General features: G+C 43.7%; 1 protein-coding gene across 1 annotated transcript; it reads left to right on the forward strand.

The window, feature by feature from the left end:
* The first annotated feature begins 9,895 nt into the window (after nucleotides 1–9,895).
* LOC123067359 (uncharacterized) lies at nucleotides 9,896–24,738 on the forward strand. The gene is made up of 8 exons (XM_044490186.1): nucleotides 9,896–10,202; nucleotides 10,573–10,646; nucleotides 10,761–10,883; nucleotides 21,784–21,822; nucleotides 22,275–22,651; nucleotides 22,867–23,025; nucleotides 23,163–24,188; nucleotides 24,278–24,738. The coding sequence occupies exons 1-7, from the start codon at nucleotides 9,896–9,898 to the stop codon at nucleotides 23,353–23,355; spliced, it is 1,272 nt and encodes a 423-aa protein (XP_044346121.1). The 3' UTR covers nucleotides 23,356–24,188; nucleotides 24,278–24,738.
* Nucleotides 24,739–25,256: the final 518 nt, after the last annotated feature.

Raw genomic sequence — 25,256 nt, forward strand, 5'->3', positions numbered from 1 at the left:
TTTTTCTCCCCGAGACGGTATATATGGAGTTGGAGTTGAGGTCGGGAGGTGTCCAGGGGACCCACGAGATTGGAGGGCGCGCCCTAGGGGGGGCCCCTGTCTCGTGGACAGCCCGTGGGCCCCCTGGCCTTCATTCTTTCGCCAAAAATTCTTATTAATTCTGAAAAGTGCCTCCGTGGATTTCCAGGACATTCCGAGAACTTTTCTTTTCTACACATAAAACAACATCATGGCAGTTCTGCTGAAAACAGCGTCAGTCCGGGTTAGTTTCATTCAAATCATGCAAGTTAGAGTCCAAAACAAGGGCAAAAGTGTTTGGAAAAGTAGATACGTTGGAGACGTATCAACTCCCCCAAGCTTAAAACTTTGCTTGTCCTCAAGCAATTCAGTTGATAAACTGAAAGTGATAAAGAAAAACTTTTACAAACTCTGTTTGCTCTTGTTGTTGTAACATGAAAAGCCAGCATTCAAGTTTCAGCAAATATTATGAACTAACCATACTAACAATAACACATAGGTCTCACAATTACTCATATCAATAACATAATCAGCTAGCGAGCTATAATAATAAAACTCGGATGACAACACTTTCTCAAAATAATCATAACATGATATAACAAAATGGTATCTCGCTAGCCCTTTCTGAGACCGCAAAACATAAATGCAGAGCACCTTTAAAGATCAAGGACTGACTAAACATTGTAATTCATGGTAAAAGAGATCCAGTCAAGTCATACCCAATATAAACCAATAATAATGAATGCAAATGACAGTGTGCTCTCCAGCGGGTGCTTTTAATAAGAAGGGTGATGACTCAACATAAAAGTAAATAGATAGGCCCTTCGCAGAGGGAAGCAGGGATTTGTAGAGGTGCCAGAGCTCGATTTTAAAATAGAGATTGAATAACATTTTGAGCGGCATACTTTTGCTGTCAACGCAACAACTATGAGATGGCTGTATCTTCCATACTACATGCATTATAGGCAGTTCCCAAACAGAATGGTAAAGGTTTATACTCCCCCAACCACCAACAAGCATCAATCCATGGCTTGCTCGAAACAACGAGTGCCTCCAACATACAACAGCCCTGGGGGAGTTTTGTTTAATTATTTTGATTTGCTTTGATCTTTTTGGATCATGGGACTGGGCATCCCGGTTACCGGCCCTTTCTCGTGAATGAGGAGCGGAGTCCACTCCTCTTGAGAATAACCCACCTAGCATGGAAGATATAGGCAGCCCTAGTTGAAACATGAGCTGCTCGAGCATACAAAACAGAATTTCATTTGAAGGTTTAGAGTTTGGCACATACAAATTTACTTGGAACGGCAGGTAAATACCGCATATAGGAAGGTATAGTGGACTCATATGGAACAACTTTGGGGTTTAAGGAGTTTGGATGCACAAGCAGTATTCCCGCTTAGTACAGGTGAAGGCTAGCAAAAGACTGGGAAGCGACCAACTGAGAGAGCGACAACAGTCGTAAACATGCATTAAAATTAATTTACACCGAGTACAAGCATGAGTAGGATATAATCTACCATGAACATAAATATCATGAAGGCTATGTTGATTTGATTCAACTACATGCGTGAACATGTGCCAAGTCTAGTCACTCAATTCATTTAAAGGAGGATACCATCCCATCATACCACATCATAATCATTCTAATAGCATGTTGGCACGCAAGGTAAACCATTATAACTCATAGCTAATCAAGCATGGCACAAGCAACTATAATCTCTAAATGTCATTGCAAATATGTTTACTTCATAATAGCTGACTCAGGAACAATGAATCATCATATTTACAAAAACAAAAGAGGTCGAGTTCATACCAGCTTTTCTCATCCCAATAAGTCCATCATATATCATCATTATTACCTTTCACTTGCACGACCGAACGATGTGTATAATAATAAGAGTGCACGTGCATTGGACTAAGCTGGAATCTGCAAGCATTCAACTCAAGAGAGAAGACAAGTAATATGGGCTCTAAGTTAAATAAACAATCATGCATATAAGAGCCACTAAGCATTTTCAATATAGTCTTCTCGACCCCCAAAAGAAAGAAAAGAAAAGAAAACTATTTACACGGGAAAGCTCCCAACAAGTAAAATAAGAACGAGAAATCTTTTGGGGTTTTCATTTTAATTTCTACTACAGGCAAGGAAATTAAACTAACTAATTTTTTTTGGTTTTTATAAAGGTCTAACAAACACACAAGAAGAAAGCTAGAAAAAGAAATTTAAACTAACATGGATAATACAATGAAAGAGTATGAGCACCGACGACTAGTGTGTGAACATGAATGTAAAGTCGGTGAGAAATACGTACTCCCCCAAGCTTAGGCTTTTGGCCTAAGTTGGTCTAATACCAATGACCGCCGCTACTCTCCCCGGTGTAGTACTGAGATGAAGAGGCGACCGCCTCCTGAGCAGCAGTGTGTTGGCGAGCTGCCTCCATTCCCCTCTCATATTCAGTGGCTTCTTCCCTGGTGACAACATATCTTCCTTTTGTCTGATAATCACAAAGGTAGGGAGCAGAAAGAGTAACAGGGACGAAGTTGCGTCTGTTAAAGGTTAGTCGATAATGGAGGAATTGTTCATTCTTCTCAAGAAAATGATGATCAAACATAGCTTCTTTATCCAAATAAACAGGAGGTACAATCATATCCCCCTCTCGTGGAGCTATATTAAGAAAATTAGCCACGCGGGTTGCATAAATTCCTCCAAAGAAATCTCCCCTTCTATTATTATTATGCAACCTACATGCAACTATTGCCCCCAAGTTATAACCTCTATAACTTGACACAGCACTCTTGAGGACACAAAGATCAGGGGCGCACATGTGACATACTTCATCCTTACCGTTAATGCATCTACCAATAAAGAGAGCAAAGTAATGTATAGCAGGAAAATGAATGCTCCCTATGGTAGCTTGTGTTACGTCCCTAGATTCTCCCACAGTAATACTAGCAAGAAAATCTCTAACTTCAGATTTGGGAGGATCATTAATATTACCCCACTGCGGGAGTTTGCAAGCAGTTGTGAAATCCTCTAAATCCATGGTATAAGATGTATCATAAATATCAAACATAACACTAGGGGAATTTCGCGAAGAAATATATTCGAACCTCCGCACAAAAGAATCAGTCAATTGATAATATTGAGGACACTTATCTTGTAAGAAGTCCTCAAGCTCAGCATTATGCACATACGCGTCAAATTCCCCCTTGAAGCCTGCTTCAATCATAAAATCATCGGATGGCCACTCGCAAGCCCGTACATTTGCGTCCCCTGGCAAATTAACATCTTGTTCACGTATAGCGATCCTTGGCCCTTTCTTTGCCGAGGAACCACCTTGGTACATTCTTCTAAGCATATTTCTTTTTCTGAAAATTTCTGAAATTTTAGTAACTTCAAAATAAAAGTGAATAAAATTAAACAAGATTGATAGCAACTACGCCTACAAGTGCCTAGAGCCTATATCATGCATTGGAATTGCTTGGGACCTCAAAAATTTAACATGCAAGCTCAAGAACATGGTCACCTATGCAGCAAAAATTTGCAATGAATAAAGAACTAGAACAAAAACTAATTGGTCCAATGGAGGAGTCACGTACCAAGCAACAATCTCCCAAAGCAGTTTTGTGAATGGAGCTTCGAGCTAAGAGATCGAAAATCGTAGCAAAATGAGCTAGAACTCGGGCTTGAGCTGGATGGGGATTTTTTTGGGTAGAAGATGAAGTGTGTGGGTGCTAGCATAAGTGGAGGGGAGCCACCAGGGGCCCACGAGATAGGGGGCACGCCCTACAGGGGGGACGCACCCTCCTCTCTCGTGGCCTGGTGATTGCCCCTTTTGCAGTGTTTTCAGTGCCTAAAACCCTCAAATATTCTAGAAGAAAACATACTAAATTTGCAGGGTATTTGGAGCACTTTTATTTTTAGACTATTTTTTTAATGCACGGATAATTCAGAAAACAGAAGGATAATACTATTTTTGCTTTATTTATTCTAAATAACAGAAAGTAAAAAGAGGGTACAGAAGGTTGTGCCTTCTAGTTTCATACATCTCGTGATCATCAAAATGAACCCACTAACAAGGTTGATCAAGTTTTGTTAACAAACTCATTCCGAATAACACGGAACCGGAGAAATTTCAAATAACACTAAGTTACCTCAATGGGGATATGGAAATCCCCAACAATAAGAATATCATACTTTTTCTTGACAAAACCCCCAAAAATGATGGTTGGAACTTTTTCAATAGAATTGATGCTATGAACTTGAGATTGTTTCCTCAGAAAGTGTACTGTATGCTCATTACCATTAACATGAAAAGTGACATTGCCTTTGTTGCAATCAATAACAGCCCCTGCAGTATTAAGAAAAGGTATACCAAAGATAATAGACATACTATCGTCCTCGGGAATATCAAGAATAACAAAGTCCGTTAAGATGGTGACATTTGCAACCACAACAGGCACATCCTCACAAATACCGACAGGTATAGCAGTTGATTTATCAGCCATTTGCAAAGATATTTCAGTAGGTGTCAACTTATTCAATTCAAGTCTACGATATAAAGAGAGAGGCATAACACTAACACCGGCTCCAAGATCACATAAAGCAGTTCTAACATAATTTCTTTTAATAGAGCAAGGTATAGTTGGAACACCCGGATCTCCAAGTTTCTTTGGCATTCCACCCTTAAAAGTGTAATTAGCAAGCATGGTGGAAATTTCAGCTTCCGGTATCTTTCTTTTATTTGTGATGATATCCTTCATATACTTAGCATAAGGATTTACTTTCAGCAAATCAGTTAAGTGCATACGTAAGAAAATAGGTCTAATCATTTCAGCAAAGCGCTCAAAATCCTCATCATCCTTTGACTTGGATGGTTTAGGAGGAAAGGGCATGGGTTTCTGAACCCATGGTTCTCTTTCTTTACCATGCTTCCTAGCCACAAAATCTCTATATCATAATGTTGATTCTTTGATTGTGGGCTATCAAGATCAATAGCAGGTTCAATTTCTACATCATTGTCTTTGCTAGGTTGAGCATCAACATGAACATTATCATTAACATTATCACTAGGTTCATGTTCATCACCTGATTGTGTTTCAGCGTCAGAAATAGAAATATCATTGGGATTCTCAGGTGTGTCTACAGTAGGTTCACTAGAAGCATGCAAAGTTCTATCGTTTTTCTTTTTCTTCTTTTTAGAAGAACTAGGTGCCTCTAAATTGTTTCTCTGAGAATCTTGCTCGATTCTCTTAGGGTGGCCTTTAGGATACAAAGGTTCCTGAGTCATTCTACCAGTTCTAGTAGCCACTCTAACAGCAAAGTCATTTTTATTATTTAATTCAGCAAGCAAATCATTTTGAGCTTTAATTACTTGCTCAGCTTGAGTAGCAACCATAGAAGCATATTTGCTAACGCGGTGAAGTTCATCTTTAACTCTAGCCAGATTATCACCTACGCGTCCTATCTTGAAAGCATTATTCTTTAACTCTCTACCAACATAAGCATTAAAACTTTCTTGTCTAGCCATAAAGTCATCAAATTCATCTAAGCATGGGCTATGAAATTTAGTAGAGGGGACTTCAACTTTATCATATCTATAGAGAAAATTTACCTTTACTACCTGTGTCGGGTTATCAAGACAATGTGGTTCTTCAGGCGGTAAATTAAGACCATGTATTTCTTCAATAGGAGGTAAATTCTTAACATCTTCAGCTTTAATACCTTTTTCATTCATTGATTTCTTTGCCTCTTGCATATCTTCAGGACTGAGAAATAAAACACCTCTCTTCTTTGGAGTGGGTTTAGGAACAGGCTCAGGAGTTGGCTCAATTGGTTCAGGAATTGGCTAGGGAAGAGTCCATTTTTTTCATTAGTCAACATATTATTCAATAATATTTTAGCTTCATCGACTGTTCTTTCCCTGAAAACACAACCAGCACAACTATCCAAGTAGTCCTTGGAAGCATCGGTTAGTCCATTATAAAAGATATCAAGTATTTCATTTTTCTTAAGAGGATGATCAGGCAAAGCATTTTATGAGCAGGGAAATATTTAGCAGAGAAGTAATAAATCATATCCTGGGGACTACACACACAACGAGGAGCAAGAGAATTATACCAAGTCTTAGCATCACCCTTTAATGAGAACGGAAATATCTTAAGGATATATAAATAGCGAGACTTCTCATCATTAGTAAACAGGGTGGCTATATCATTCAACTTGGTGAGATGTGCCACAACAGTTTCAGATTCAAGGCCATAGAAAGGATCAGATTCAACTAAAGTAATAATATCAGGATCAACAGAGAACTCATAATCCTTATCAGTAACACAGATAGGTGAAGTAGCAAAAGCAGGATCGGGTTTCATTCTAGCATTAAGAGACTGCTGCTTCCATTTAGCTAATAATTTCTTAAGATCATTTCTATCATTGCAAGCAAGAATTTCCATAGCAGTTGTTTCATGCATAACATAACCCTTAGGAACAACAGGTAAAACATAATCATTGGGGGGGCCTTCATCATCACTATCATCAATAATAGGTTCTTCAATATTTTCATTCCCCCTAAATCTAGCAAGTTGTTCATCAAGAAATTCACCTAATGGCAAAGTAGTATCACGCACGGAAGTAGTTTCATCATGCATAGCAGAAGTGGCATCATCAATAACATGCGACATATCAGAATTCATAGCAGTAGCAGGTTTAGGTGTCGCAAGCTTACTTATAACGGAAGGAGAATCTAGTGCAGAGCTAGATGGCAGTTCCTTACCTCCCCTCGTAGTTGAGGGCAAAATAGTAGTTCGATCGTCTTTCAAGTTCTTCATAGTGATCAACAGATATAAATCCCAAGTGACTCAGAGAATAGAGCTATGCTCCCTGGCAACGGCGCCAGAAATTAGTCTTGATAACCCACAAGTATAGGGGATCGCAACAGCTTTCGAGGGTAGAGTATTCAACCCAAATTTATTGATTCGACACAAGGGGAGCCAAAGAATATTCTTGAGTATTAGCAGTTGAGTTGTCAATTCAACCACACCTGGATAACTTAGTATCTGCAGCAAAGCGTTTAGTAGCAAAAGTGGTACGATAATAATAGTAGCGGTAGCAAAAGTAAAGATAAATGTTTTTGGGTTTTTGTAGTAGTTGTAACAGTAGCAACGGAAAAGTAAATAAGCGAAGAACAATATGTGAAAAGCTCGTAGGCAATGGATCAATGATGGATAATTATGCCGGATGCGATTCCTCATGCAATAGTTATAACATAGGGTGATATAGAACTAGCTCCAGTTCATCAATGTAATAAAGGCATGTATTTCGTAAATAGTCATACGTGCTTATGGAAAAGAACTTGCATGACATCTTTTGTCCTACCCTCCCGTTTTCAGCGGGGTCCTTACGGAAACTAAGGGATATTAAGGCCTCCTTTTAATAGAGAACCGGACCAAAGCATTAACACATAGTGAATACATGAACTCCTCAAACTACGGTCATCACCGAGAAGTATCCCGATTATTGTCACTTTGGGGTTGTCGGATCATAACACATAATAGGTGACTATAGACTTGCAAGATAGGATCAAGAACACACATATATTCATGAAAACATAATAGGTTCAGATCTGAAATCATGGCACTCGGGCCCTAGTGACAAGCATTAAGCATAGCAAAGTCATAGCAACATCAATCTCAGAACATAGTGGATACTAGGGATCAAACCCTAACAAAACTAACTTGATTACATGGTAAATCTCATCCAACCCATCACCGTACAGCAAGCCTACGATGGAATTACTCACGCATGGCAGTGAGCATCATGAAATTGGTGATGGAGGATGGTTGATGATGACAACGGCGACGAATCCCCCTCTCCGGAGCACCGAACAGACTCCAGATCAGCCCTCCCGAGAGAGATTAGGGCTTGGCGGTGGCTCCATATCGTAAAACGCGATGAAACTTTCTCTCTGATTTTTTCTCCCCGAACGTGAATATATGGAGTTGGAGTTGAGGTCGGTGGAGGTCCAGGGGGCCCACGAGACAGGGGGCGCGCCCAGGGGGAGGGGGCGTGCTCCCCACCCTCGTGGACAGGGTGTGGGCCCCCTGGCCTTGATTCTTTTGCCAAAAATTCTTATTAATTCTGAAAAGTGCCTCCGTGGATTTCCAGGACATTCCGAGAACTTTTCTTTTCTACACATAAAACAACACCATGGTAGTTCTGCTGAAAACAGCGTCAGTCCGGGTTAGTTTCATTCAAATCATGCAAGTTAGAGTCCAAAAGAAGGGCAAAAGTGTTTGGAAAAGTAGATACGTTGGAGATGTATCAATGATATTTCTGAAACTGATAAAATTATTGAGACTGAAAACTTTGAAACACCTGACAAGACTAGCTCTCCTAGATATGAACTTCCTGTTATACCTAAGGGTTTATGTTATGGATGGAGAGGTAGCTAGGGACATTTTTGCTTGTAAGGATAGAGATGATCTTAAGAAATTATTATGCAAGTGGAAAGAAAAATCTTTGAATGCTAGAATACAATATGATCCTAAGTTTGCCACTTCACCTATCTTTGTTACTGATAAGGATTATGAATTCTCTATCGATTCTGAGTTGATTACTTTGATTGAATCTAATCCTTTCCATGGTTATGAATCTGAAATTGTTGCGGCACATCTTACTAAATTGAATGATATAGCCACCCTATGCTCATGAGGAAAAAATTCGCTATTACTATATTCTTAAGTTGTTTACTTTCTCATTAAAGGGTGATGCTAAGATATGGTTTAATTCTCTTGCTCCTGGTTGTGTGCGTAGTCCCCAGGATATGATATATTACTTCTCTGAAAAATATTTTCCTGCTCATAAGAAATAAGCTGTCTTACAGGAAATATTTAACTTTGTGCAAATTGAGGAAGAGAGTCTCCCACAAGCTTGGGGGAGGCTTCTCCAATTACTTAATGCTTTGCCTGATCATCCTCTCAAGAAAAATGAAATACTTGATATCTTTTATAATGGACTAATGATATGTCTCCAACGTATCTATAATTTTGATTGTTCCATGCTATTATATTATCTGTTTTGGATGTTTTATATGCATTAATATGCTATTTTATATGATCTTTGGGACTAACCTATTAACCTAGAGCCCAGCGCCAGTTTTTGTTTTTTTCCTTGTTTTAGAGTTTCATAGAAAAGGAATACCAAACGGAGTCCAAATGGAATAAAACTTTTGCCATGATTTTTCTTGGACCAGAAGATACCTAGGAGACTTGGAGCGCAAGTCAGAGGAGCCTCGAGGCGGCCACAAGGGTGGAGGGCGCGCCCAGGGGGTGGGGTGCGCCCCCCGACCTTGTGAGCCCCTCGAGGGTCTCCTGACCTAATTCTTCCTCCTATATATACTCTTGTACCCTAAAAACATCCAGGGGAGCCACGAAACCACTTTTCCATCAGAATGGAGAGCCATCTTAGTTATCTAAATATTCTTTAGGCACCTCATAGGTATCATGTTATGTTGTATTTTGCTTTGATAGCGGGTTGGGTATGGTTGTACCTGGCAGGGGTGCGGCAAGCCGCACTTGCTATCTATTGTTTGGAACAATTCACGAGGTCAAATATTTGATGAATTACTTTCGATGTCGAACAATGTACTACTGTATTGTTTTGGATTTTGTGGCTCTACCGGTCAACGCGCACCAAGGTGCAATACCTATCTAGTTGAATTGAATTGGAGAGAAGAGAAAGCACGGCCATCTACCTAATGACAACGACAAAATCCTTCTTTTTAAGAGACCAATGATCCTTTAACTACAACTGAGCTGAGTTTGATGCGTCCTGTTCCTACCCAACAACTTAGCTAGGCCAGGCGAGGAGGAGAGAATGAAAAATAGGAGCCATGGCTTGGCACAAGGGGTGAGCTTTCTCCTCCTCCTCCTCCTCCTCCTCCTCGATGTCACCGCACAGAGTGAGAAGAACAAGACCACTGTGGTGAGCCATCTCCCTCGCTTCCATGGCCCCCTTCCCTTCTCCCTGGAAACAGGCTATGTGCAAGTGGACGACCGCAATGGCATCCACCTCTTCTACTACTTCATGCAGTCGGAGAGGAGCCCGGCGGAGGACCCCGTCTTGCTCTGGCTCACTGGCGGCCCCGGGTGCTCCGCCTTCTCTGACCTTGTCCATGAGATCGGTGTAGAAGTGCATGCTCTAGACAATGCAACCAAAAAACTGATATAATGGAAGAGACTAGGCAATACATTTATACGTCAACAATCCCCCTCACGTGTGGCTCCCTCAGGCCTAAACATGGACCGAAAGTGGTCTGCAATTTAATTGCGCTAGTCGGGTCTTGAACTCAAGACCTCTTGGCTCCGATACCATGTAGAACTACATGCTCTAGCCAGTGCAATCAAAAGACTGGCCTGATGGAAGAGACTAGGCAATACATTTATATGTCAATAATCGGTAACTATTTGCTCAACCATTTTGCACACCCATCATGGTGTGATTGCTGCCCATATTCGTAAAACCAACCAACTTGTTGGCTATTGTTGTTGCAGGTCTCAGTTTTCAGACCAATTCCTATAATGGTGGTCTGCCAGAGTTGGTGTACAGACCAGATTCTTGGACCAAGGCTAGTATATATTCCTCTTCTTTCAGCCACCCATCCGGGACTTTATTCGATCACTAATCAATAATGTAAGCATAATTACATCTTCTAATTATGATTATGTCCAATGACCACTAGGTTGCCAATGTTATCTTTCTGGATTCCCCTGTTGGAGCTGGCTTTTCATACTCTGCAACAGACCAAGGGTACAAGTCCCGCAACACCAAAGTCGTTGATCAAATTGCCATCTTCCTTACCAAGGTCTGTCAAATCACATATTTATCACCGTCTTATCACTCATAGTAATAAGCTTTGCTTTACTCCGTCGTACGTGCTTCTTATAATACTACATGCCACTACTTCTGAAACTCCCAATCCTCAGACATTTCCTACTACTTTTACATGTTGTGCTGCATGTACACAATATTTTGAATTCATATCTATTTTTTAGGTAATTATTCTGAACTCCAGTGCTTATGATCATTATTTTCTCCATCTGCAATGGTATGAGGAGCACCCATATTTCTTACCGAATCCACTTTTCCTTGCCGGAGACTCGTATTGTGGCTTAATTGCGCCACATCTAACCTTTCAAATTGCTAAGGGTACGTAGAATCTTCCTTATTCTTGGTTCTTATTACAAATATTGCATATTTGCATTCTTCCTATAAAATTGGAAACTTTGGACTGAAATACTACATATCTCTACTCAAAATAACCCTTGACTTTAGTGCTAAACCCTCAATGTTCTGCTTCAGATTACCTATCCCGTGCCTCTTTTCTAGGTATAGAAATGGATGACAAGCCACTTTTTAATCCGAAGGTCAGACAACCTTTCTTTACTCTTGGAACAATTAACGCGGGTTATCTTTGTGTTGCCTTCTAAGTAGGTGCTAATGTTCCAACATATATATTTCCTCAGGGTTACATCATAGGTAACAAGAGGAAGCCTTTCCAAGGTGGAAAGGGCGGCCCCACGTGGTTGGACAAAATCTTGGATCAACCCTATGGCATCCACGACACCCCTGATAAACCAGCCACCCATACCAATCGGAACTGTTGGGTGATCAAGCAGGCCAGGAAGATCGTAACCGAGAACCAGAGCAAGGGTCAACCTCGTAACGAGGAGACAGGCCAGCGCGAGCCAAGAAACGTTGGGCAAAAGAAATTCCTTCCTAAAGTGAAGGAGGTGAATATGATTTACATCACCCTTCTCACAAAGGAGAGGAAGTGCGCTCTCCATGACGTCTATACCATGGAGCCTTACTAGCCAACATATAGCCCATGGTCAAAAATCACGATCATCTTTGACCGGCGTGATTATCCGACCAGTGTCCGCCAAGGCGGAACGGTGAATTTGGTCCTCGATCCCATAGTTGATGGCTTCCATCTAACCCAAGTTCTAATGGACGGCGGCGGCAGCCTCAACCTCATATACGAAGACACTGTGAAGAAAATGCACATCAACCAAGCACGGATGCAACCCAATGGTACCACCTTTAAGGGTATCATACCGGGCGTCGAGGCGTAGTGCTCGGGTCGGGTAAGCCTAGATGTGGTCTTTGACACACCCGACAACTTTCGAGGCGAGGAGTCGACCTTTGATATCATCCCTTTTAAAGAGTGGTTATCACACGCTCCTCGTCGGAATTGTGTTTGCTCATTTTCACGTTGTCCCGCACTATGCTTATGTAAAGCTAAAGATGGATGGGTCTTATGGCGTCAAAATGGTAAATGGCAACACAGAGTGCTCACTCCGTACCGAGGAGCAAACAGTGGCCATCGCAAGCGAGGTGCAAGCGTTCGACAAGAGGTCCAGGGCATAGGCTGGGACAGGCAACCTCAATCCTTCAAAATACCCTCATGCAACTCATGATGCATCCAACAACGCCTTCGACATACGTCACGCACATCACGAGGATAAGATGAAAGCCACCTCAGATGTTGTGTGTGACAACCCCAAATACGGACTGTAGAATTGTATTGAATAATTGTTGATGCAATATTGTGCCAGTACAAGAGGTATATATAAGAGCCAAGCCGCACTTGACCTAGCCCATTACAAACCGAGTAGGAGTCCTAATCCTATTACAAGCTGTATTCTAACATCCCCCCGCAGTGTCAACGGTAGGCTCGACGACGTTGAGACTGAAACGAATGTCTTGAAACGGAGTAGTCGCCAGGCCTTTAGTAAAGATATCAGCGAACTAAGCAGAAGTAGGCACGTGGAGAACACGAACTTGACCGAGAGACACCTTCTCTCAAACAAAATGAATGTCGATCTCAATATGCTTGGTGCGACGGTGTTGAACTGGATTCCCTGACATGTAGACAACTGAAATATTATCACATTAAACAATGGTAGCTTGCTCAATAGCACGGTGCAGCTCCGACAGCAACCGGTGCAACCAAACCGTTTCAGCAATCGCATGAGCCACAACGCGGTACTCAGCTTCAGCAGACGAGCGGGGGACCGTAACCTGCCTTTTTGAAGACCAAGAAACCAAATTGTTACCAAGAAAAACACAAAATCCGGATGTGGGCCTACAAGTATCTGGACAACCAGCCCAGTCTGCATCAGAGTAAGCTGTCAAGGAGGTGGGAGAGGATTTTTTGATATGAAGACCTAAGTCTAGTGTGCCTTTGAGATATCGAAGAATACATTTGACATGATTGTAGTGTGGAATACGAGGATCATGCATGTATAAACAAGCTTGTTGGACAGCAAAAGAAATTTCAAGACGAGTGGGAGTAAGATACTGAAGTGCACCGGTAAGACTACGATAAAGGATCAAAGAAAGGATCACCGTCGGCAGAGAGTTTGGAACCTGTATCAATAGGGGTACGAGAAGTTTGACAATCAAGCATACCAGCACAAGAAAGAAGATCCAGAGTGTACTGACATTGAGACAAGAAAAGACCAGAGGAGTCATGGATAACAGCAATACCTAAGAAGTGGTGAAGAAGACCCAAATCTGTCATAGAGAATTCGTGGCGAAGAAGAGAGATAATATGATCTAAAAATTGTTGTGAGGAAGCTATGAGGATAATATTATAAACATATAAAAGAAGGTAAGCAGTGTTGTTGTTGTGATGAAAGGTGAAGAGTGAAGTGTTAGAACGGGAAGGATAAAACCAATGGTTTGAGCATAAGTAGAAAAACGTTGGAACCAGGCACGTGGTGCTTGTTTAAGACCATAAAGAGATTTTTGAAGAAGACAAACATGATTAGGATAGGAGGAATATTCGAAGCCAAGAGGTTGTTGACAATAGACTGTTTCTTGAAGAGAGCCATGAAGGAAAGCATTTTTGACATCTAGTTGATGAATTGGCCAGGAAGAAGAGACGGTGATGCTAAGGACAGTGCGAATAGTGTTGGGCTTGACAACTGGAGAGAAAGTCTCATCATAATCGATGCCGTGTTGCTGAGAGTAACCATGACATACCCATCGGGCCTTATAACATGCAAGACTCCCATCAGAATTAAATTTATAGCGAAAAACCCATTTGCCCGAAACAATATTTGTATTGGAAGGACGAGGAACTAACTGCCACGTGTTATTCTGCAGAAGGGCATCATATTCATCTTTCATAGCTGCGACCCAATTAGGATCTAGGAGAGCTGATTTGTAAGATTTGGGTAGAGAGGAAGGAGATAAAGATGCATGAAGATTGAGATGATCTTTTGCAGGTAAACAAAACCCGGACTTGGCACGTGTGCACATGGTATGATCGTTAGTAGGAGCTAGAACGGGAATAGCATGAGAAGGAGGGGTGGGGAAGATGTGGTGGACGCGTCCGGCGCAGCGGAGGAAGCGGACGCGGGGGATGGTGGTGAAGACTGCGACTGCAGGAAGTCTGCCGCGTCAGAGTGTAATGTGTTTTCTTCTGCTGGGATAGAGGTGATGACAAAAGTGGTGGTGGCAGGATCTGCTACTGCGGATGGTTTCGCTGGATTGGTCGGCGGGTGAAAGAAGGGAAGATGATTGCGACGAGAGGGACTAGTGGACGGCGCGGGTGAGTTGGAATCTAATTGTTGACGCTCGGAAAAGGAAAAAATGTGTTCAGCAAATGTTACATGACGAGACACATGAACACGACCACTAACAAGATCTAGACAACGATAACCCTTGTGGTCGTCAAAAAAACCTAGATGGACACACGGGATAGAGCGTAGGGAAAGTTTGTTAGGAGAAGTGGAGTAGGAGTTTGGAAAACAAAGACAACCGAAGACGCGAATGTCGGAGTAATTTGGATGAGAGAGAAATAAAGAGAAGTAAGGAGTAGTTTGTGGGTTAACTTTAGATGGACGAATATTGAGTAAATATGTGGCCGTGTGGAGTGCCTCTGCCCAGAACATCGATGGCATAGAAGATTGAATAAGCAGAGTGCAAATGATGTCATTAAGAGTACGAAGAGAACGCTCGGCTTTGCCATTTTGAGGGGAGGTATAAGGACAGGAGAAACGTAAGAGAATTCCATATTGTAGAAAGAAATTTTGATTTTTAAAGTTGTCAAATTTCACGATCATTATCACATTGTATGAATCTTATAGGGAGGAAAAAGTGGACCGAGACATAGCGCTGAAAGCTAAGGAATATATTATGAACGTTGGATTTGTTTCATAAAGGAAAAGTCCAAACATAATGAGTAAAAACATCAAGAATCACGAGATAATACTTAAAGCCAGATACACTTTCTATTGGTGATGTCCAGAGATCACAATGAAGTAATTCAAAAGGAAAAGTACTAGAGGATTGAGAGGAACTAAAGGGAAGGTGAACATGTTTGCCCAATTGACATGACTGACACATAGAAGAATTATGAGAATCTCTATTACAAGGTATTGAAAATTCACTAAGAAGTGTGTATAACACATTTTTATTGGGATGGCCGAGACGTTGGTGCCACAGATCAATAGAGGCCACCATAGATGTTGGAGGAGCAGCGACCGGAGCACCATGGAGAGAATATAAATCACCGGAGCTATTGGATCGAGCGATCTCGGCCTTGGTCGGGTAGTCCTTCACAGACAAACCAAAGGGGTCAAACTCAACAGAAACATGATTATCAGTGGTGATTTGGCGAACAGAAATCAGATTTTTAATAAGAGCAGGAGCTACAAGAACATCACGAAGAAGCAAAGGCTTAGTTGGGGATTGGATTTGAGCCTGACCGACACAGTAAATAGGAATAGAGGATCCATCACCGAGAGTAATGGAGGGAAAAGGCGAAGGTGTGCAAGAAGAAAGCAAATTACTCGATGCAGACATATGACGAGAAGAACCAGAATCGAAAATCCAACCCGTACCTGAGTTCCCTTGTGCAACAAAGTTGTTCATGGCTTGTAGAAAAGCAGCTTGGTCCCATCTCGGAGTCGAAGTAGAGGCCCGTGTAGTCATGGGAGCTTGCGGGTGTGGTGGCGTCGGCAATAGGGCCGGCATTGGCGTAAAGAGAGAGGCACCATCATTGTACTGCTACATGTAGGGGGACGATGGAGCACCATAGGATGCATAAGGACGGGTGTTGTAGATCGGTGGCGCGTAGGCGGGAGCAGCGTGGTACGCGGTCGTCGGCTGTCGGGGCGCGAGGACGGGCGTGTCGGTGTGAGGGCGAGCACCGGGCTGCCAGCCACCGGTATAGGCAGGCGGGGCACCAAATGTCGTAGGGGCGGACCAGGGCATAGGCCACGCCTGGACTAGCCCTGTCCACGGATCAGGAGATGGGCGCCATCCGGGCGGCGGCGGTGGTGCAGTTGGTGGAGCCGGGGACGGAGCAGGAGCGGGCGCCGTGCGGAACTGCGGCGTCCTAGGGTTTTTGCCCCGGTAGTTAGGACTTGGATGCCAGCCGGATGGTTGAGGAGGTGCTATTGGTGGAGGTGGCGGTGGCGGCGTCGACGCAGGCGGGCGAGGAGAAGCAGTGAAGACCTAAGGACGGGAGTCCTTCGTAGTTAGGGCACGATCGGCCTATTGGAGCATCGAGCGAACTTGGGCGAAGGAGGGACGCGGACACATCATAGGGATGAAGGAGACTTGCTTCTCGAACCGCTCACTGAGGCCGACGAGGAGGACGTTGATGAGCTGGCGATCGTCAAGCGGATCACCAAGTTCGCGGAGTTTTCATCCGCGATCGCCTTGAGGCGTTGGCAGTAGACGCTGACTGGTGAATCACCTTGCATCGTATTTCGAAGCTCGGTGTGGAGATTGTTGGCGCGAGCGTCGATGTTTTCCTAGAAGAGCTGACGAAGGGTCGTCCATAGATTGGCGGTGGAGGCACCGTCATAGTGGACGAGATTGAAGATCTCTGTGGAGACTCACATGTAGATCCATTGAATAATGGCGAGATCATCCTTGACCCATTGCGGATCAGGAAGTTGAGGAAGAGAGTCGTCGGCAATGTGAGAGCGGAGATTGCATCGCCCAAGGTGGACGTTGAAGAGGTGACATCAATGGTAGTAGTTGTGTGCAGCAAGGTCTAGGGTTATGGGGGTGTAGGGGCTAATATCGGAGATGGTGTCGGTGAAGGAGATGGAAGGGGGTATTGGTGGGGGTAAAGCTAGAGTAGAGGTAGAGGTGGAGGAGGCCGTGGCCGCAGCGACCTTGCCAGCGATGATGGCGGCGTGCCGCTCGAAGTAGCCGGGCGGCGGTGGTGGTGGCGGGGCTAGCGGGTTAGCCATGCCCTAGGATCGAAAGTCTGATACCATGTAGAATTGTATTGAATAATTGTTGATGCAATATTGTGCCAGTACAAAAGGTATATATAAGATTCAAGCCGCACCTAACCTAGCCCTATTACAAACTGAGTAGGAGTCCTAATCTTATTACAAGTTGTATTCTAACAGGGACACACGCTGCACCTCCCCTGATACCCGATCGAGGACTATGTTCCTTGGGTCCACAATTTTTCTCTAGAAATTCCATAGGGGACAGTAGAGCATATACTAGAGGAGACACGTTGGCTTAACCAGCATCGTGCTAAAGTTCTCGGGCATCAAGCATATAGCTCGGAATTCACAACCCAATTTTTTAATCTAAATACTAAATCTTTTCTTGGAATTTCTTATTTGGCGCCTAGTTTTTCCCTAGCAAGCGCACACCACTGGACCTAAACCTAATCATGGACAACCGACCCAGCCGTGCTTGGGTTTCAATTTTTAGGCTGAAAGGATATTCGGGTGGGGCTCGGGCTTTCAATTTTTTTCAACCTTTTGGGTCGGTCTTAGACATTTTTTTTGAGTCCAAACATACTTGCTTTATTCAACTAAAATGTTCATGGGGATACAACTTAAATTTGAAGGATTTAAGAGCCACACATGGCGTCCTAAACCGAGTCTAAAAGCATGTTTGGTGAGGCTATGTGCCTCTTGATTAGTCTCATGACCCTCAAAGATGAAGGTACAATGCTGAAATTGCGTAGAAGTAGCCGTAATTTCCTTTACGATGCTAGCATACATTCCTCCGCAACCTTGGCCAATATCGCGAACCACCCCCTGGCAATCAGAAGCTATAACAATATGCAATAATGCAAGATCTTGTGCCAGCGCAAGTGCCTCTCTGCAAGCAAGAGCTTCGAGAGTAGCCGGGTCTGTAACTCCATGGCATCTGATGGCCGACGATCCCATGAAGATGCCTTCTGAATTCCTGCAGACGGCTCTAAACGCTCCTTCATTAACTGACCTGGCGACAACCCCATCAACTCTGATCTTAGCCATCCCGCTCGGCGGTGCAATCCACTTGCGCTTTTGTCGGGTTGCTGTAGGAGTATACACCGGTGGGGGTTTCTTCAGTTTGCACTCTTCGAGCTCATGCAAATACTTCATAATGAAACCATGTGTTGCTTGTGGGCTCTAAAAGATATTTTCATGGAGCACTTTTCGCCGAGAATGCCATATGGCCCATAAACTGATCAATACCTGATTAAATTCTTTGGATGGAAGAACTTCCATAAGCTAAAAAACCTACCGTTTAGCATCTAGTTGTCTGGTATTGTTGACGGCTTCCACAAGGTCAGGACTTTGGAGAGCCCATACACATCTCGCAACCGTGCAGTCCAGCAGAGAATGTTGCCAAGAATCCTTCGCTCTACATAGGCCGCAAGTAGATACCGTAGACATATTTCTATGATGAAGGAGGTCCGCTGTCGGAATTGATTGTTGGGCTAGACGCCACAAGAATATTTTGATCTTTGATGGAACCTCAATCTTCCACAGCTTGGACCAAGCCTTCTGCTCACCCTCCTCGTTAGTTGAATCAGATCGCCCCTCAAGCTAAGCTTCTTGTCTCAGTTTTGTAGCAACTAACATCCGGTAGGCCGAATGGACTGAGAATAGTCCATTTTTCTCATGCACCCACGTACAGAAGTCATCCATTTGTCTTGTACAGAGTGGTATCGATTGGTCTGCAATGGCATCCGTTGGTATGAAGATTTCTTCAATGGCCTCTCTGTCCCATTCCGCCGCTGGAAGAATGAGATCTCGCACTAGCTGGGGGGATTTGGGACTCTACTCATAATTGGACGCATGTTGTGCGGTCTAGGTAACCAATTCTGCTGCCATATGAGTGTACTTTGTCCATCTCCTATCCTCCGCACCAGTCCTTGGGTGAGCGTATACCGCCCGTCCAATATTGATCGCCACACATGTGATGGGGCCGAGCCCAACTCAGCTTGCAGGAAGTCACACGTAGGGAAATACTTTGACTTAAGAATACGTGCACTTAAGGAGTTTGGTTCCATCAATATCCTCCATGCTTGCCTTGCTAAAAGTGCAAGGTTAAATAGCTCAATATCACGGAACCCTAATCCTCCGCATTGCTTAGGCCTAGTCATCGTGCTCCAAGAAACCCAACTAGCCTTCCTCTTTCCCTCCTTGCTTCCCCACCAAAACTTTCGGATGAGCGAGTTGATATGTTCACAAAGTCCCCGTGGGAGTTTAAAACAAGACATAGAGTAAACTGGTACAGCCTGGGCCACTGATTTTGTAAGTACTTCCTTCCCTCCTGCAGAGAGGATTTTTTCCATCCAACCTTTTACTTTGCTCCACACCCGATCCTTAAGGAATTTAAAGGCTCCATTTTTGCTACTCCCAACATCAGAAGGCATGCCGAGGTATTTATCAGACAAGGTTTCATTGGCAATATTCAATGTAAGCTTTACCTCTGCTTTGAGATTGTTTGGACACCCCTTGCTGAAAAAGACTATAGACTTTGATAGATTGATCCTTTGCCTTGATGCATTGCAATAACTCTCCATCAAAGAGGATAGCTCATTTGCTCCATCAACACTAGCTTTTACAAACAGCAGGCTATCATCCGCACATAACAGGTCACACGTAGCCGATGAGGACACTCGTATTCCACTGAGGTGCGATGATTCATTGGTTGTTTTTAAGAGGCACGAAAGGCCCTCCGCTGCAAGCAAAAATAGGTATGGAGAAATAGGATCCCCCTGACAGATTCCCCTAGATGGCCTAAAACTTTCCAACTTGCCACCATTAAAGAGTACTGTAAATGTTACCAAGCTCACCATCCTCATGATCAAAGAAACCCATGATGGCGCAAAGCCCAGTTTCAACATTATTGCCTCCAAATACTCCCATTCAACTCTATCATAGGCCTTCATCATATCCATTTTAACGGCACAAAAACGGTTATGTTGAGCTTTGTTCCTCTTCATAAAATGCAGACATTCATAAGCCGTGATAATGTTGTCTGTTATAAGCCTCCCTGGAACAAAGGCCGATTGTTCTTCGGATATAATGTTTGGCAATATTTGTTTCAACCTGTTTGAAAGGACCTTCGAGGCAATCTTGTACAAACGTTACAAAGACTTATAGGCCTGAATTGACTTAGCAGGGTGGGATTCTTTACCTTAGGGATGAGGACAAGAATAGTTTCGTTATCATCTCCGGGCTCTCTTCTCCTCGCAAGATACGAAGAACAACTTATGTAACCTCCGTACCACATATCTCCCAGTGCCAATGGAAGAAGTGGGCAGGGTATCTGTCCGGACCAGGTGCCTTTGTTGGAAACATCTGGAAAAGAGCTCGCTTTATCTCCTTCCCATTGAAAGGAGCAGTTAGCATGGCGTTCATGTCTGGTGTAACTTTTGCTGGGATAGATTCGAGGACAACCTCCATGCTCGAAGTGCCTTCCCACGTAAACAGATTTTGATAAAAAGTATTCGTCATTGCTGTCATCTCGTTCGGATCTTGGGTCACAGACCCATCATTCCTTTGAAGTGATTTAATCAAATTTTTCCTCCGCCTCATGCTTGCATGCCTTTGGAAATACTTGGTGTGTTTATCCCCATACGTAAGCCAATCAACACGTGAAAGCTGCCTCAATAAAATTTCTTCCATATGATAAAGCTCAACTAGCCTTCGGGTCAGGCTTTTGGGCTTTAGAATGGGCTTAGATTGAGAACATGCATTTTTTCAGGCTTCATGTCAGTCTTGGCATTGCAGTTTGCCATTTGGGCTTTTTGATGCCGAGCACGAAACCCGACCCGACATATGATTACGTTTACCTGGAGCATTGTTTAGTTTGATGGCCGACCCACTTAGAGCTCGATTTGCACCGGTTTGTGAAGCTTGTAGAAGATTTTCCCGTGTTCTTTTGTTTTTATTTGATTTTTTGTTTGATTTTCTAAAAGCCGAGCGAGTGAGAGAAACGGACAACCGAGCAAGCATGTTAATGGGTTGCGGCCTGCCGAGCGTTCCACGCGAGCGCTATATGGCTTGCCACAAAAACCCTATGGTTTCTCTCGCTCGCGAGCGCCGCCACCCGGCTCGACGTTATATAACTTGCCACAAACAAATCATGTTTTTTTCTAAAATTTAGGGTAAATTTTAAAATTTATGATCTTTTTCTAGAAAAAAACAAGTTTTTTTTTGCAAATTCCCTAACATTTTCAATTTTGTAAACATTTTTTAATTTAAAAACTTTCTTTAACATGATGAACATTTCTAAAATTTGCGAACCCTATTTAAAATTGCGGGCATTTTACAAATTCGTGATTTTTTGTTCAAATGCATAAACTTTCTTCTAGCTATCACATTCTTTTTCAAATTCATGAATATTTCTTAAATTCATCAATATTTTTTAATTCACAATTTTTTCGAGAATTTTTCAAATTTGTAAACATCTTTTATTGGAATTTGCAGTCTTTCCATGGCAAGCGCACATCTTTGGAGCTAAACCTGGTCAGTTTATGGGCTCGAGTTTTGTGTTGCAGCCCGAAAGGCTCGCGTGGGGCTTGGGCTTTAATTTTTTAACTTTTCGGGTTGGTATGCGACGGCTGACAAGTAGCATTCATGGGCCGCGGCCCGCCGAGCGTTCCGCGCGAGCGGCTATACGGCTTGCCACAGAAACCCTATTTAGGGCATGTACAATAGTGCTAGCTTAGGAGTGCCATGTAGGATAAATAATGAGGTGGAGGAGAGAGAACTAATAAGAAAAGGCTTGTCTTCTCTTATTTAAGATAAGACAAGAGATGATATCTTAGCACAATATGTGTCACCACATTTTTAGGAATAACTAGTTATGAAGATAAGGCTAAGAAATGACCCATTGTAGACATCTTTTTTTGTCATCTCATAATTACATGCAAGACATAAGATAAGACTATCTTATCAACCATTGGACATGCCCTTAGTCTCTCCCAAGCGAGCGCCGCCGCCACTCAGACTTCCCCCACTCGACTTCAGAGGAGCGCCGCCCGCCGCCCGCCGCCCGCTGCCCTCTCCCCCGCCGCCCGCCGCCCGCTGCCCTCTCCCCCGCCACTATGTCTACGCCCGACGGCCGTAACAGGAGGTCCGTCACGCCACCTTCTGCTGATGAAGAGCTGGGTGTTGAGTTTAAGGATGAGGAATTTCCGACTCTGCAAAAGAGTCTGGGGAAAGTACGTTCCCCGGGAAGTAACAGGCCTTCTCCTCAGCGAGGTGTCCGTATCAGCCCTCCCCAACAAGTTCCTGCTCAGCCCCTCACGCCCGATGAAAGAAGGCAGCGCCAGTTCATGGATGTACTTTTGAAGTAAGTGTATTTCTCGTAACACTATCTTTTTCTCGCAACACTATCTTCAAATATCTGTTGATTCTTATCCAATAGCCACTGAGCAATATCGAGTTAGCCACTGTTTGTTGATAGCTTATTTAAAAATGCAAGAGTAATAAGACTCCATCCAGAATAAATACTCGTCTGCCTAAATGAAAGATCTTATGTGGCATTTTGTTCTTTTTTTGGTGCAGCTGCAATAAGAAGGGAAACAAAAGCTTGTATCAGATCAAGGCTCTTGCTATAGTTCCTTCCAAAGATTACACTTTCCACGTCCAATTTGAGCATGTTCTTGAGAGGGGTTATTTCGACTTGGCAATTTGGATCGTGGAAAGTCTCTCATCTCGCCTAGGGTGAGCGACTTTCTTGAAAACCATTTCCTTTTGTGTCTATGAATGATCATTCATGAGAGATTTGCTTGTGATTTTTTTCAGTTTAAGATCCCGCTCCATTAAATCAATATTCTTATGCCTTTTGTTTTTTGTACCAGTGTGAATTTGCTGAGGCTGACGCTAGCAGATTTCTTGGAGGCGGAACTTCCGGGTCAGATTCCCCGAGTGAGGGAGGATATCTTCTTGATGTTCGTGGGTACTCCAACATCCATGAAGCCATGGTCTCAGTTCTCATCAGAAGATGTGGTGCAATTGGATAGTACCGTGCTGGGAAACACAAACAGCTTGTGAAAGTTGTGTACTTGGGTCGCCTGGTATACTTTGCTGGCACTGATTATCTCTATGAGGAGTGGAATGCTGGAAAAAGCTGGGGCGGGAAGTTTGAAGCCAAGCATATTCACTTTCTGGAGTACAGAGATGGTAGGGTAGTATGCAGAATCAGTGCTACTCCTACTGCCACAGGAAAGGGTTGTACCTCAACAAACAAGGCACTTGATCTTCAGAAGCTGGTGGCAGAGCTTATCGCGAAGTACAAAATCGGTGATCAGTTGCCTGCAAATTTTGAAGCGCTGAAGCGTGACTTTGAGGCTTTAAATGGTACCTCCATCTCGACAACACCCGTTTTACAGTATCTGCCATATCACGTGGCTATGATGCCGCTTGCTGCAACTGAGTTTCTGACCACAAAGCTTCATACTGTTCTTCAAAGTGTCCGGATGTCTGCGGCAGAGTTCACCGTGTACAGGATTGTGTTTCTTGCACAACCAAATGGTGAACTTGATTGGAGGATTGAGTATTTCGACTCGCCTGACCAAGTTCTTCGGGGGGTGTATCGACATGATAGGAGGGGTACGGTACCTGGTGTGCAGAGACCGGGTCAAGTGAGGGAAGATCCAGCAGGTATTGAGAAGTTCAGGCAGACTAGAGAAGGTAAACTGGGCTACAAACGGCATATTAATATGCACGTGCATCAGCATCTGCCTGGCAGCACTCCAGGGCAGCAAAGGACCCTAACAGATGTGTTCGAGGCTTGAGCTGTTTTCCTCAAACAAGAATGATATCCTTGCTGAGATTTCAAGTGAGCTCTTCCGTGGTGAGGACGAACAGATGAGGCTGGCCTCCAAGTAAGTAGACCTCCTCCCTCAATAAACTTTGCAACTACATGTTGGATGCCACTGTTTTGTTAACAGTTTCATCTTTTGTGTGAAAACAGGCTTGGCATCATCTATGAGTCGTACCGGGCGATGAGGTACATTGAGGACAATGTTGCTGCTGCTGGTGCTGATGCTGGAACAGTATGATTGCGAGAAGAGGCATGACGTAGAACGTAGTGGGCGTAGGTAGTTGGTTGTAATGGTATGTCCATGTCTTCGGTGGAGAGGATGAGACTGACAGAGGGCCTTAATTTGTTCTTCTTGTAGTAACTAAGCTGGATCCTGGAGGATGTGCATGCTATGCACACAGCTGGTGGTCAGTTGTTGATTTTGGTGTGCGATGCTGTGGGTGTTTGATGTCTTGAATGGTAGCGCCGTGTCCCATGTCTTATTTTGCTGCCACTGTAGTAACTTGTGGATCCTGGAACCTGGATGATGTGAATGTTTGCACAAATGTTATGTACACAGTTGGTGACTGGTTGATTTTGGTCTGTGGTGGTGCTGGTGGCCATTTGGTCTTTCTTGTGGGGATCTTTTGTTGTTTCATTTATTGAAGTTAGCTGGATATATATCCTGATGATTTGCACGCATCCTTGCAATGAGATTAGTGCACACCATTGGCTGAGGGCTGCCTCGATGGTGCCTGACGTTGCCTTTTGAAACCTCTCGCCACCCATCAGACGCCGAGCTGCGGTGTGTCTGACCAGTGAAGCCTATGGGTGGGTGCCTTCGAATCGATTCATCAACCGAAGCCGGTGGCCAACAACCACATACGGGCGTACTCGTGTGTGTGGCTTGTCAGGTGCGTACTCGTGTGTGTGGCTTGTCAGGTGCGACTATGTGTTGCTTCTGCTCGTCCCGAGCGCCGCCCAGTTCACCCTCCCGAGAGCATGCGCGCCACGCTGCGTTCGCCTGGCCCCTTCCCGGTCTATTTCTTCATGTCTCAGGCTTCCCGTCGAAGCTTCAATCATCCCTCACTCTCATTTGAGTCCCCTAGGACACGCAAGGCTTCTCCTTCTTCCACCTTTCTTCTCCCGA

Source organism: Triticum aestivum, chromosome 3B (assembly GCF_018294505.1).
Source record: "Triticum aestivum cultivar Chinese Spring chromosome 3B, IWGSC CS RefSeq v2.1, whole genome shotgun sequence".
NCBI classification, from domain to species: Eukaryota; Viridiplantae; Streptophyta; class Magnoliopsida; order Poales; family Poaceae; genus Triticum; species Triticum aestivum.

Excerpts from the sequence above, each read along its gene's own strand:
- LOC123067359 (XM_044490186.1), top strand. The coding sequence starts at position 9,896 with ATGAAAAATAGGAGCCATGGCTTGGCACAAGGGGTGAGCTTTCTCCTC. Across the intron at positions 10,203-10,572 it reads TGACCTTGTCCATGAGATCG|GTCTCAGTTTTCAGACCAAT; the intron begins GTGTAGAAGTGC and ends TTGTTGTTGCAG. Across the intron at positions 22,652-22,866 it reads TTCATGGATGTACTTTTGAA|CTGCAATAAGAAGGGAAACA; the intron begins GTAAGTGTATTT and ends TTTTTGGTGCAG.